We start from the raw sequence: 15,248 nt of genomic DNA, 5'->3' as shown, positions 1-15,248 counted from the left end.
GCTGTAGATTGCTTGCTTGCTGTTTTCACCGACAGTAAAGTCAACCTGAGGGCTGGGTAATAAATGCATCATAGGCTCAGAGTTTTAGTCCTTTACATAGAAGATCGTAAAAGGGATGTGCACGTCGTTGAATGGGTGCCTTATCATTTACTGTGACCAGAGTGATAAGGACCTTTTTCACAGATAAAAAAAATAAGCTATTTTGTGCATAGGTACCGAAAGCACTATTGAGGTCTGAAAACCGCAATTGAATTCCAGCGGCGGTTCAAGAGAATAAACTGCTGCTGCATGTAGGATATGTAATATACTCATGTGTGGTATGTCGTTCGCACCTCGTTCTTAACGACCCATGGATGAAAAATAGTAAACCTTTTAACAGTTATCCTTACTCTCGAACATCTTTTCAGAAATGCTTAGGCGATTTCTTGAATGCATTTCAAGCAAATCAATGCACATACAGTATCCTAATATATTCCATCCAGCGCTTATTATATATGTGCAGTTACCACAAGGGACTCTGTCTTAGCGGTGAGGGTGCTATGAGGTACAAATGTGGTCGTTTTAACTTACCCATATATTTCTGAACTACAATTACAACTCACATCACATACAGTAATTGCCCCCACCACAGGGAGTACAGTTACAGTACTGCAGCATCATGCCCGTCACGACGAAGCTTCGCTTAGAAAACAAGGACTATAAAGTACTAAATGCAGGTATCTCCCTCTCCTGGCTGCACTCGATATATTGTTTTAAGGGTCTCAAAAACCTTTAATAAGTCTTGATCTCCTCTTCGTCCCACTGGAAAACAAAATCGTTGACTCCTGAAATTATTTCTTCACAACGAAAAAACGACCACATTTTCTCTTTCTTCTCCTGGTGATTTTAACGCAAGAAGGTCATTTCCAAGGCAGTTATCTACATTTGTAAAAAAAAAAGACACAATGGGGGTGCTTTCACAACACCAATCCAATCTTTATTACAAATGTTGTGATTATAAACAATTGCCTAATTTTGAAACCTCGAGTACAGTGTAAATAGTAAGAATAACTATCCTTACAAAGGCGTAATTAAAGCCTTTAGCAGAGCTCTTGAGAATATCACTGAAGATTTGTCAGCCTGTACCCAGTGCACTGTAGTGTCCATTATTTGGATATTTAAGGCTACTGGTGCAGGGACAACCCAGAAAGTGAAGACAAGTATATTGTATCTTGCCAGCACGGTCTATGACATTTCCAGCACAAAATTGTTTTTTCAGGATACGAAGGATCGAAAACTACAATGTGGAATTCATGGCCAGGTTGCAAGGAAGAGGTGACTTGAATTTGTCAAACTACATCCGAATGACAACTGGAAATGTTAATGGTTATATGCATTATATCTTACAGCCAGGTGAAATAAAAAAATAGCTTTTTGGAACTAGCCTATTTGAATGATAAAAAGTACATAAAGTGCCCATTGTGAAATATTGCATTTCTCAATTGCTGGTCAATGATTCACAGCATATATTCAACTAAAAAATGAAAGATTTAACTGTGTGCAAAGAAAAATCTTCTCAACCGGCCATCTCTATCTACTGATCCCAATGCAATCACAGATTTGTAGATTGAGCTCAAAAGGCAGCTTGTAAAAGGAAACCAAAGGTTCTGAAAGACCTAGAGGAATTCTGCCTGTAATAATAACCAGTAATCCTCTCTCAGAAGTGCCAGAACCCTAAAGTACACTACAAGAGGCATCTTGTCAGCGTAATCCCTGCCAGAGGAGGATTTACAAAATATTTAAATATAGGGGTGGGAATACTGTATGGCCCTTCCATTATATGTGGTATATACAACTTCATTCTATGCAGACCAATTAAGATTTCAGTATAACACATACAAACAGTATTTAACCAAGACGCATTATTCAGTATTAAATATTCCACTTGTCACTGGAGGTATGAATAACACCTGGAAGATGCTGTAACATGCATTTCAAGAAACTGTACGATGCATTAGTTGGCCCACATCTGGAATGCTGCATTTAATTCTAGTCAGCCAGTTTACAAAAAGGATCAAGAAGCATTAGAGAAAGTCTGGGGAAGAGCAACAGGACCTGTTCCAGGGTTTAAGGAGATGAGTCATGAGGATATTCTTAATCTTTTCGATCACAGTACAAGATATCAGAAAGGGGATTTGATTAAGAACCTCAAAAATGTAAAGGGAATCAATAAAGTCGATTCTAGTAGTTGGTCCTGGTTAAAAGTGATTCAATGAGCAGAATGCAGGAACGTAACCAGAAATGAGTTAAACCACACGTTTGCACCTATATCATAAAATACTTTTATTTAACATATGTATTATTAAATAGGAGAGCCCCAGCAGCAGTTAGCATTGCTGCCTCTCACTGCTAGGACCCTGGATTCAATTCTGGACCTGGAGTGCTATCTCCATGTTGAGTGACTTTCTCCTGGGTGCTCTGGAAGACGTATTGGTAGACAGTTGGCTTCTGGGAAAACTGGCCCTAGTGCGAGTGTTTTTGTGTCCCTGTCCCGTCCAGGATGTACCCTGCCTTGAGCCTGCTGCTTGCCAGGATAGGCTCTGGCTCCCCTGCGACCATGTATTGAATAAAACAGTTAAAATAAATAGATTATTAATTGGAAGGCTTTACCTTTCACATGTGTGGAGGCAGAGACGTGAGAACTTTCAAGTCACGTCAAGGCTTGGTGCTGCGATGGATTCACTCAGGGTACAGGAAAAGGAGCGCTAATGGAATGAATGGCATGTTCACATCAATTGTTATCATACTGTTATAAACCAAAAAAGGCATTAACTAAATGAAATATGCCACTTTGTCCTAGATCTGAATTGTCCTGCATTTTGTTCCGTATGCGAGTTGTGAATTTGATATATTTCTAAGGTACTATTATTGTTTCTAATGGACGGTAATCAGTGTGATGGTTGATCATTTAAAAAGATGTGAAAAGACATATAAACCCACTAGGCGATGCCCTTCAGGCAAGGAGACATGTACAGCAATACTATGTTAACTACTTAAGTAATAATTTAGTTATCTGGTCACAGTTACAATCTATCTCCTGGCTTTCAGAGGCAAAGGACTAAAACCTGAAGGATCGGGTTCCTTTCAATACATGAAGTGTCTAATTAGGGAGTGTTCTCAGACTGAGCTGTGGCCTGTCTGAACCTGTGATATCTCAGCTGTAAACAGCAAGACAAATCAGTCTACACCAAGCTTTAGGAAATAAGAATAAACAAGTGTCCCATCAACACCATAGTGCTGGACCAGTTAACCCCATACTGTATGTCCCATGGTAATTGGAGATAAAAATAACTACACATAAAACTATTTGTGTTTTGGGTGGTACAGTATAAGAATGCATTACTTTAAAATGTATGAATAGCTGTATGCCACAAAGAGTTAAATCTTAATCAGCAGTCTTTCTGGGATGAAATAAAATAAATTGCTTTACCCCATGATAAGTAATAACAATGGGACCATTTTTAACTGAATACCTTGATCATATATGTAATAACTCATAGACAATTTAACCCATTTTAATATACACAAAATAATAATTTTGTGCTGACCAACAAATATCCTTCTGCATATCGATTTTGAAGATATACCGTATAGATTACATTTCCCAGAAGAAACTCTTTGACCAATAAAAATACAATATTTTATTATGTATATTTGGTACAACGTTTAAAATGTACAAGTGTAGATTCCAAGCTGAATATTATTTTGAGTTTTCACAACCATTCAGTTTTCAAAGTTCCAATCAAACCTTGAAACCTATTAAATACGCAATCTTTTTCCATCCCCATTAACAAAAAAATAACAGTTGCAGAGAAAAGAAATATTTATCACAAGAAATATTTGACAGAATATCTTAGTGATTCAACACATTATCAACTTAGTCTTCGATAACCCAAAAACGAAAGAATTCAAAATGCTGAGGGGAGGTAATGTATAAAGATCAGACAGAAAAGTGATTTGTCTTCACGTGAAATAAGATAATATAAGTTTAAATAATAAATGCCACAAAGACACATGTATCGTTAAAGGGACAACAGAGTATTGTGCCCTGACTAAACACATTTAACTCCCAGATAACATAGAAACCTGCTAAATAAGATCCAATTCTATTTATCTTATACTTACTCAATATTTTCACAGATAATGTACTACAGAAAGTTGATTATCTGTACTGCTGATATTCCTTTTTTCAATTTCTAAACTTCTTTATCGTAAACATGACCGGTAATTACGGCCATTAGTGAATGCTACAGTACCACGAAAAAGTTCCACCATAATGTAATATTAATATAGTGTCTAGGACTATACATGTGGATAAACCAACTTATGTAACCCATCAGTAAATGAGTCTAAAATAACTGCAGTGAAGAGGTGGTACACATTCTCAGAAAACACATCCCATTATCAATGATAAGTAATGAAAAAAGTACATTTGAACTACCACAAAAAATATGTACCACCTTTCACAATTTTCAATTTTCCTTAAAATGTTAAATGGCAGGTTAAGGAGGATGTTCAGAACTCTAAAAAGAGTTCTCTAAATGGGAAAATTTCAGATTTCCACAAATACAACTTACTGTGATCACATTTTACCTCGGAGTGTTTTAGTGATGTGTCAGTAATTTTCCTTCACACCCATTATATCAAATTCGGCTAGATAAATTATCACTTGTGAAGACGGCATGTCTCCCACAGCAGACAGCAGCTTTTGAAACCTGGCGCACTGAATACAAGTTGACTTCTTGAAAGCAACAGTATTGGATATATAAACTATTTAAAATGGGAAACTCGACTGTAATGTTTCTTTTGGCATCCATAGAGACACCCAATGTTTCTGAGAACCATGTTAATAACACTCAGCACGTGCGTCCCTTTGCCAATTGGTAAGAAATTGAATATTTTGGGTAAAATAATGTTCTAACTGTTGTATAATGGCACAACTCTTGAAATGGCTTTTCTGCACATGGGACACTTTTTTGGTTGAGGCAACGCATGGTAGCAGTCATCACAAGAGCAAACATGGCCACACTCCAAGAACACACAGGAGCGCTCAGAGCTGAGACAAATGATGCAGGCGTTTGGAGAAATGGACTCTTCTTCTAAGTCCATCTCTCGCAGGCGCTTTGTCTGCATCTCCCTAAATTCCTCCCGGATGCTTTTCAGCTTCTGCCGCTCCTTGAAGTGGATATACTGTTTCCTCAGGATAAAAAAGACCGTTGCACATGTGGCTATCCCAAAAACGATGGTCAAGACTTTCCAGAGCTTGACTCTGGATTGCTGTTTTGTCAGCAGGGACTCGTAGTCCAATCGGCTGATGAAGTACTGCATCCCCTGCTTGGGAGGTTGCAGCTTGACGAGGTTGCTGTCCAACACCAGCTCTCCCACTCCTGTGACACTCTCCCCGACTTTCAACATTTCCTCAGTTTCTCTGATGCCTTTTGGCCGCTCTCCGCTGATGAGGTGGCCAATGGCGTCAGTGAAGGACTGCACTGTGGGGTGGAAGTTTTCATAGACCACTTCCAGGTCCAGTTCAGCAGAATCCAGGGGTCTGATGACCCGAACAGCAGTACTAACACTGTCGTCGTGGGATACAAGGTCAAAGGGCACTGTATTAGTGCGTTGATGGACAATCTTTTCACAGTCATTCCTGGTGGCAGAAAGGCACAAAATCAGGTAATTAGGTAAAAAATAGATATAGAGCCAATAACTGGGATGCATATCTTAAAAAAGGCAAATCCTTAGTTTTTCTTTGGAAAATAAGTACATCAGTACTATTCGTGTAACACTGAAATATAAAAATCTGTCTGATTAATACACAATTGCCCGTTTTCAATTAATGTAAGAATTAACCAAAGCACCAGAAAAAATGTTCAATTAACATTTCCATGCATTGAAAAGTAAAGCAATATATCGATTAATTTAAGCTTTTATTCCAATCAGATAGGATTTGTTGAATGGCGATGGCCTGTCAATGCATTACAAGACCATTTGAGAGAAAAAGAACTCAGAGGAAGAAGCTACTTCTGAGAGTAAACTTGAATTTGCCAAACTACTGAATGACACCTGGAAGTTTTTATAATGATATGCATTATGTCTTACAGTCAGATGAAATTAAAAAAAAAAAAAGCTTTTTGGACATTCCCATCAGAATTATATTTGTTGGGAAATAGTAGAGAAAACGCCCATTGTGAAATATTGCACTTTTCTATATCATGCCAGTGATTCACAGCTAACATTGTAAAAAAATGAAAGAGTTCACTGCATGCAAAATACATGTTCTCGACTAGCCACCTCAATCCATTGACCGCAATCCAATCACAGATTTGTAGATTGAGCTCAAAAGGCAGTTTGTAAAAGGAAAGACCAAGAGGAATTCTGCCTGTAATGATAATCAATAATCCCCGCTCGGAAGTGCCAGAACCCTAAAGCACACTGAAGGAGGCATCTTGTCAGTGTAATCTCTGCCAGAGGAGGATTGACAAAATATTTAAGTGTAGGGGTGTGAATAAATATGACTCTTATGTTTTCTGTCCTTCAGTTACTCATGGTACTGTTTATACAATTTCACTGTGCAAACTCATTTAGATTGCAGTATAACATTTATATATATAAGTAGGGCACATTAGTCAATCTGTAAATATTTCTGTTATATGTAGGTTTTTGCTCGTTTCACTGGAGATATGAATAGCATCTGGAGACTGCTGTAATACGTTTATCAAGAAACAGTGATAATGGTACAATAGTACATTGTACCTCAAAGCCTACGAGTTAAAAATCAAACAAATTTTAATGAATGACTCACGATTTATTATTATTGTGAATTGCATACTGAAACAACAGAATCACTCTTATTCTAAGCACTAAATAATCAGTATGTCAAAACATCAGAAGCTAATTACTAGATTTTTGGTATATCTGATTTTCACACATTGACATAGCACACTTCAAACACTAGTCTGGTTCGTTGTTTTATTTCTTTCACACTGGAATTTAACTTGCCTCTTTTTTTAAGAACATATTGTAAAAGTTAAAAAAACTAAGCTTTTTTTTTTGTCGAAACGCACGTGAACACCCCTTAATAACTGATCTGTGATTGTGTGGCATACGGCTCACTAGCTGAATTCTTAATTCCCGTCAAAGCAGTATTAGTTCTGATCTTATTTGCAAGCATGTGCTTCTATAGACGGAAGCATAGATGCACAACAATGGCAGATACGCCAAAAAATAGTGAAAGTGCATACCTACGCAGAGATTGCCTGAACCCCCCAAAATAATCCACTCAGTTTTATGCAGAAACATTCTGGCAAGTTCAAACTGCATTTTGCTGCTCGCCTAACTCTTAGGTATCCAGTACTTCTTATAGTGCAGTGAAACACTGTGAAGAGGCTGTTTTGTACAGAACAGTAATGTCCTCAGACGCTTTTCTTTATTCACCAGAGATGAGTCGTGCGGTTCCAGACCATCTTGTGTTCCCGAAGGGTCAACCTCTCAACCACTCCCTTACAGTTGTCCACAAACTGGCTGCTTAAGGTTTCCTTGACCGATTTTACCACACCTACAGAAACGGATTGAATGCAATAAGTAAGCAAGGCTCTTAGCAGCTCAGTCCCAGCACAATTAACCTTGCAGAAGTATTTTGTTTTTTAGCAACAAGGAGCAACGGACAACACAGAAAACACAAGATTGATCCCCCCCACCATCTGAGAAGTGCCAAGTCAAGGAGCATTTTCCAGGAACCGATCTGGGAATACGGATGAGGGGTTCCACAGTAATTTTGTGAATCTTAATTTGCCTTACACAGCATAAAATAAAGTAAACAAGACAGGATTCATTCAAACAAGGATAAGCAGTATTGTATGATGGTCAGTTTCTTTGGGTAAACAGGGATCTTCTAACCTTAACAGCTTCTTCTAGACTGTTTAGTCGCCCATTTCTTTCATTACCTATTTGTGCAATAATATATTGTTGGTGCTGTGTAAGATTCTCTCTTGTAACTACTGCTTATGATTACTGGCATGAGACACAGTAGCTATATATATTTTGCACCTTTCACACCAACAGTACTTTAATCTTTGTTTTGTCTCTATGTAATGAATACATGTTAAAATATATAGAGAATATGGCTTTGAGCTAATTAAGCTTCATTATGCTTTTTCACTATGTTCAATATAAATATTTGAAGAAAAACTACTATTTATCCTTTGGTTACAAAAAAGGAATATTAAACAATCAAACCAACTGTAGCAAACAGTTCAAGGGACAGGATCAACTACAAAATGATTAAGGATATTTTTGGACAATTAATTCAAAATCCTGCATGTTTTGCCTTCAGTTAAACATACAATGGACAAATAAAGCTAAATTCCTCTCTAAAATGTAGACAGAAGGAAAATCTAAACAATGCTGTGTAGTTTTCCTCAGGTATGCCAAGACCACACAACTCCAAAAAGCTAAATGTAGTGGTTAGCAGCATGCTGATAAAAAACACACTACCTTCGATTACTGCATATGGAATACATTTTCCTGGTGCATCAATGAGGATTTTCTTGAGGTCTTGATCTATGGAAATTTTTTTGGCTTCCTACGAAGTAATTTGAAAAGAAAATAGCAACGTAACTTGAAAAGAAAACTGAAGCACAAATTCTAACTTTATAAATCTGTACTGCAATAAAATATTAACTTATTGTTCCTAATTAGACTGGGTCAATTTGTGTGTTTGTACAGATCTTCAGGCACACTCTTATCCATGCAAAGAATAATGTGTCTACAAGCAGAATTATTCATTTTTGATGTGTAATAATTTATATGACCAGTTTTACTTTCCCCTTTGAAACTTCAATTTAGAAGTACCAATAATTATTATTTCCTACGCAAAACGTAACAGGAACATGAAACATCACATAACAATATTCAGATTGTGTAATGCTCCATGCTTAAAAAATCTAAAATGCTATACTGCAACATTGAATAATTCCTTACACTTATATAGTGCTTTTCTGAACACGCCACTCAAAGCACGTTAAAGGTAATAGGGACTGTCCTCTACACCATCAGTGTGTAGCCTCCACCTGGATGATGTAATGGCAGCCTAAGTGTACCAGTACACTCGCCACACACCAGCTATTAGTGGGGAGGAGAACAGCGTGATGAAACCAGTTCATTAATGGGGATTATCAGGAGGCCATGATTTGCCACGGGGCATGTACAAATGTAATGTAAAGTGTTAGTATATAGTTTTCCACTGGAAGGTACTTTTGATTTTAATATTATTTGGTTAGACAAAGTAGATCTGAGATCTTCCTGACTGCAGTCAAATCTGCTGCCTCTATCACCTAAAAAGTTCAAGACAAAAGACAAAGAAATGAATCGGTTACCTTTAACCTGCAGGCTGTTCCTGCCTTCCTTCTGTACATGGAGTAGAAGACTGCAGTTAAAGCTGAGCTGGTGGCTAGCAGCACAATCTGAGCTGTAGAAGGCCTTCCACTGTGTTCCATCTCGTAAAGTGGAATGCTAGAAGTTAATTAAAAAATAGATTTATCAGAACAAAGGATATCATGTAGATTAATCAGATTGATAGACTGCAAGGTGCATCACTCAATTAAATACTCTGATTGAAAATTGCAACAGTGCAAATGAAAACCCTAGTTTGTCTGCTGAGCTCATTACCATAACCAGAAAAAATATTAAAAGAATACAATCGGTCTTGCCAACATAAAGCAAACTGCTCCCGCTCTTAATCAAGCTTATTTTAATATTCAGAATATGTTGCATATTCTGAAAGTAGCTGTCTACTGCAGTGGAGCAAATGGTACAATTAACAAGAATTCTATGCTCTTAAGACTTCCACAGGGTAGGTTATGTACACTGTCTTCAAATAGAAATCACAGCCTGTACTGTGTTTTTGTAGGTTTGTTAAAAGTGAAGATTTCCAACAGGTGCATGTAAAAATGATCAGAAAGTAGTTCATAACTTTTTAACTGTGAAAGACCAAGCTTTAATTTCTTTTATAAGCCACAGGTACAGTAGAAATGGGGCTCCAGGTAACCCCATTTCTAACAATTAAGTCTAGACGTGTACTACTGTTTGATGTCAGTGCAGTGCTTTTTTCCTTTTGCACTGAATCCTAACAAAATCCCCCTCCTTTGTTTCTCTAAGAAGAGTCTGCAGCACACAAATTCACATAGAACCCTGCTAGCTCTGTCAAACAGAGCTGCCTGGGGGAAACGTGAAAATTAATTCTGATTGAAGTGCATATCAAAACTTTAAGGCTAGATTCTGTCATCCTGACAGAGAAGACCTAAAAAGTATACAGACTGAATACAATTCCTTAAAAATTCAGGACTCTATAAAAACAGTAAGTTCAAAGACATTTCATATAACATTGTGCATGATAAGATATCTCCACTTGGCTTTGTATTATATGCAGGTATTTTTCCTTAGGCTCTAGTTGGTTAGAGTTTAATTCGTAATTTGAACCAGTCAAAGGAAACTCATTGCTTTGGATTTAGATCCAAAGACTTAGACTGATCAACCTGATGACAGGAGTTATTGTCACCACAAAAGCCAATATTGTTACTGCTGGCTTTTTTTTAACTGCAACAAGAGATGCCATCAATGCAGCCTCAGAAATCTAATTTAACACAGCAAAGGAAGTTGGCCAAGAGCCTAATCTGATCAGATTACTGTTTGTCAAAGATAAAAGAATTAGACTAAGTGTAATTTATAACTGCTATAGCTTTTGAGAGTACAGACTGTAAACTTCTTTAATTATTTTGCAACATCATTCTGCTAGCTAATGATTAGAATAGTTTCCTCTCAACCAGGCAGGCTACAACACTGAGTAACTACACTGTGTGCAGAACAAGCAATTACTCATCAACTTACTATAAAATGCTTTTAACAGTTTATGCAATGTGTAGAAGAGGAAAATTCAGATATGATACCCTATGATATGATATGATACACCCCTCCAGAACAAAGTGATGCAACCAAAGGCAATAGATGGACACATATTAATCATAAAGTTTTATTTCTGTTTATCAGTAAATAGCATGCAAGCTATTTCATTATTAAATGTTAATCTTTGGTTTTTCGTGAAGTACCGGGAAACAGTACGTCTAAATAGATCTGTAAAGCACTGTTACAACATACACCTAACATACTCCAACAGCATAACATCAGAATTAGAACTGGAGAAAAAAGTGTACATTCACAGTTTTTAACTACTTTTGTGAAACACAGGAATTTAGAATAAAGAGGAGGAAACTGCCACCATGTGATTTACCCTTTTAATACCTTATAGGTGATCCTAAAATCATTAATTTATTAATATTTCAACTAAATGAACAGTTAAAATCATTTGGATCAGGCAGTTTTCAAATACTAAAGTTCTCTTAATTGTGTAAATGAAATGTTTAATTGATCAATATCATAGCCCCAGGCTTTGGAATCTCATTAAATAGGGTGGAAGATAAGACATATTGGATTGGGGCTCTCCTGGACCTGTTTTATACAATTTTGCATCACTTTCCTTGCTAGCTGATATTTAATTATAAAAGTATTCATATTTTAAAGAGGTTATGTACAATCGCATAGTTTCATGATACACACTGCCACCAAGTGGCACAAAGAAGTACTACTGCCAATAATATCAAGCTTCTTCACAGACAATTCCACAAGATAAAAAATAAAAGAAACATAATACAGATCTGCCATTCACGAGAATTGTGTCGAATTGCTCTATACAAGCGAAATATACATGATGAATGGGTAATTTAAAACCTAAAACATAGCTTTTCTTGTTGCACGGCAATTACTCGGAAACAATCTACTGCTGGCTTGGAATATAACAAGGTCAGTCATTTTCCAGGATATTCAGACTGCAACAGGCTGGATACAGAACTCCAGGATAGGGCTCTCAAATTCTCTGGAAAGCTTAAGGAAAATGATCCTTTTCTACAACAGAAATCTGTTTCCAAATTTAACAAATTCAGTCCTGGGAGTGTTTTCCTGAGGACTTTCTGAGCCTGAACACAGGTCCTTTATATTTTCTAAGGGTCTTCAGTACTGCAATTAATTGAAGCTCCTTTGTTAGTCCTATTAAAAAAACTAATAATAGCTGATTCGCTGGAAGCTCTGCACATGAAAAAAAAACGTCTATTTTTTTATCAATCAAATGCAAAGAAAAAACACATTTAAAACTATCTGATTTAGATCACTTAGATTAACAAAATTAAAATCACTACTGCTTTTACAAAGTCAGACAGCTAGCAGCTATATCACTCTACAACTCACGAATGGCAGCCCACTGAAACTCAGCAGGTGTGAGCCTGGCCAGTACCCGGATGGGAAAGCTAAGGTTTGTGTTTGTGTTTGTGTGGGTCCTAATACCCCAGTATAGAGATGAGGAGTCGATAAAAAAAGGTGCTGTCCTTCAGATGAGAAAAAACTGACGTCCCGACTCTTCATGGTCAGTAAAAAACCCCAGGGCATTTCTCAAAGAGTAGGGGTGTTACCCAGGTGTCCTCCTCAAATTTCCCCCTGGCTTTTACCAGTTATGGTCTCCTAATGATCCCCATCCATTAACTGGCTTCATCACTCTGTTCTCTGTGAAGAATTATTATCATCTAGGAAATATACTGTACAGGCCACTGGGTTGACTTCTATCACATACAGTAGCTACATATTTATTTTTCCTTATGGACGTTATCTGGTTAGAGAGCAAAATATTTTTTAAATGCATCCAATAGGTTGTAGAAAAGTCGTAAGCATGGAATTATGGCTTCCTTTTGTGACAAGGAGCCCATGTTACGTCTATATTTTCGTTTTTATTAACTTCCTTAACATATGTGGTAGCTTTTCTACTCAACCCTGGCTGTAATAAACGTACTGCAAAAATAGCATTCCGACAACGCTACGAAAGCAATAACTTAGCGTGTCGACGTTAACCACGAATCACGAAACGAAAATCTCGTTTTTATTGGTATTCATACAATTGCAGACCTCAAGCTTTATATTAGTTTAATTTTACGTCGTTGAAACTGTGATGGATTTAAAACCTCCATTTCCGGTGCTTGTGTTGACTTTAGCTATTCTAACGCCGAGAACATACATGCAATCAATAAATAAAAATCACAATTTGTAACATTGTGCTTACTGCTTATATACTGTAACATTTTTAACTTAGAAACGTGCCGTGTTTACAGTAGGTCAATTTGTGGACGTTTTAGGCGACTTCCTGTCTAGCTACGTAAACACAGCGTCAACGGGGAGCTGCAATTGCTTAAAAAACACGAATCACACGGAAAATTACATTTAGGAATCACGGCCAGATGCAAAATCTTCAATTTATTTGTAGTATGTCAAAGGAAGATTCTTCTTACCTTCCTGGTCCAAGTGGCTACAATCTCCGTAACTTTTCTAGCTAACTTTAGGGCTTCTAATTTGGTCTTTTGGCATCCGTTACAAAGAATATCTTCACGAAGAAGACAAACATATTTCGTCTATGAATCGGAATATTCACTGAGTATTAATATTCTAACAATATTAGGCTCCGTGACTCGAATATTAACTTAAAGATGTACTTTATTCAACCACAGGCCCACGTAAAAACCGCCCCGCACCCTGGATAGATAATAACGACCGTCCAAGGAACCTGAATTGCTGAGAGCGATAATCTGAACAGCCCGCAAGCGGCAGATGGCGACATTGAATCGGAAAACCGGTTTTTATATTATCCTGCCTACATCTTTAATTCCTTATAAACTGAAGAATTCTTTGTTGTGCTCAGAAGCCTTTGACCTATCTAAGACATCACATAGTTTTCTCTCTATAGTAATAATTACCTGTCACACCCCAACAATGGGATAGATGTGATAGGTTTTCTTCTTCTCAAAAAGGCCTCAGTGCACAAGGGGCTTAGTTTGAATGCTTCAGCATTTTTTTTTCAAAGTATATGTAAAGTTTCACTAATATTCTGTGCTTTACCACATTAATAGCCTGCCAGTTATAGTTCACTATATCATTATATAACTGGAGCATTCATCAGTCCATTCTCTAACTTCTTCTCCCAATTCAGGGTCAGGGGGGGCAGCTGGAGTCTACCCACACAAGCAACAAGTGCAAGGCAGGGTATGTCCTGGATGAGACACCACTCCATCACAGGACAGACGGACACACAGACACCCACACACTCACACTGGAGCCAATTTTCCCAGAAGTCAATTAACCTACCATTATGTCTTTGGACAGTGGGAAGAAACTCGAGAAGAGCATAAAAAACTCCACACAGACAGCACCCCAGGTCTGGACTTGAGCCCAGAGCCCTAGACTATGAGGCAGCACTATTAACCACTGTTCCACCCATAACTGAAGCATTTCTCCTGAAATGACAGCATACCAAAACACTTTTAGAAAGAGAAGGTATATGTATAGTCAACCCTAGTGATCAATTGAGCAATGCACGTTGATAAACCCCTTGCGGCCCAAGTTTCCCTTTCTGTATTCCTCATTATCTCCCGATTACGTGTGGAATGTGATGTTTACTTCTGAATTTGCATGTGCAAAGGACACTGTGTATCTGCTTAGATGAAGGTATCATGATGCACCTCAACCCACGATCACTGCATTCTAGAAGCACCACTTACCCTTAGAAGGTACTTAATCAACTAATCAAATGAGATGATTCAAGCGAAATCACAACTATGGCTGCCAAAACAATTAAGATACACCCTGCAAAAGCCCAACACCTGCTTACTGCCACCAGACAATTTAGCACTTTGACATGCAGTGCAGGTGCTGCTACTATGGTAACGCCATGTCTCACCATCATCAGGCACCAATGGGCTGAGCTTAGGTCTCAGCCTACCATGATTCTGTGCAGCGAAAGCACTATCAATCATAAACTAACTCTTTGGGTGGACATGAATGGCCCCAGTAGCATTACAGTATCACCACTACAACAGTGTTGTTTCCTTACAGAGATTTCAATGGAACATTGTAGTCTCTATTGCAAATACTCGTGATTGCTCAGGAAAATTATACCCTTAGTCCAGTTTGCCATTCGAATATTCAGAAAACCTCATCCCTGGTGATGTGTAGAGGGCCATACTGAAACAGAAGTAGAAGCTGTAATGACACAGCTTGGTGACTCTGACTCACGCTGTTACTGTTATAGCCTCCTAATGATTGTATTCAGGATTATATGTCTT

At 37.7% G+C, this 15,248-nt stretch overlaps 1 protein-coding gene across 1 annotated transcript; it reads right to left on the bottom strand.

Moving 5' to 3' along the window:
• Positions 1–3,656: 3,656 nt before the first annotated feature.
• On the bottom strand, positions 3,657–13,697 carry mul1 (mitochondrial E3 ubiquitin protein ligase 1). The gene is made up of 5 exons (XM_088616871.1): positions 13,422–13,697; positions 9,414–9,549; positions 8,533–8,620; positions 7,474–7,594; positions 3,657–5,686 (listed from the first exon to the last, which is right to left on the bottom strand). The coding sequence occupies exons 2-5, from the start codon at positions 9,531–9,533 to the stop codon at positions 4,957–4,959; spliced, it is 1,059 nt and encodes a 352-aa protein (XP_088472997.1). The 5' UTR covers positions 9,534–9,549; positions 13,422–13,697; the 3' UTR covers positions 3,657–4,956.
• Between the last annotated feature and the right edge of the window lie 1,551 nt (positions 13,698–15,248).

This window comes from Lepisosteus platostomus, chromosome 23 (assembly GCF_059453375.1).
Source record: "Lepisosteus platostomus isolate fLepPlt1 chromosome 23, fLepPlt1.hap1, whole genome shotgun sequence".
In the NCBI taxonomy this organism is placed as follows: Eukaryota; Metazoa; Chordata; class Actinopteri; order Semionotiformes; family Lepisosteidae; genus Lepisosteus; species Lepisosteus platostomus.
The sequence above is the reverse complement of the archived record's forward strand: the minus strand, read 5'-3'. Positions and strand labels throughout refer to the sequence as shown.

What these genes read in the sequence shown, in the direction of transcription:
- mul1 (XM_088616871.1), bottom strand. Translation starts at nt 9,533, where the DNA reads ATGGAACACAGTGGAAGGCCTTCTACAGCTCAGATTGTGCTGCTAGCC. An exon ending in GAACAGCCTGCAGGTTAAAG is followed by an intron (nt 8,621 to 9,413) that starts GTAACCGATTCA and finishes ATTACTTCGTAG; the next exon opens with GAAGCCAAAAAAATTTCCAT. An exon ending in AACCGCACGACTCATCTCTG is followed by an intron (nt 5,687 to 7,473) that starts GTGAATAAAGAA and finishes TTCTGCCACCAG; the next exon opens with GAATGACTGTGAAAAGATTG.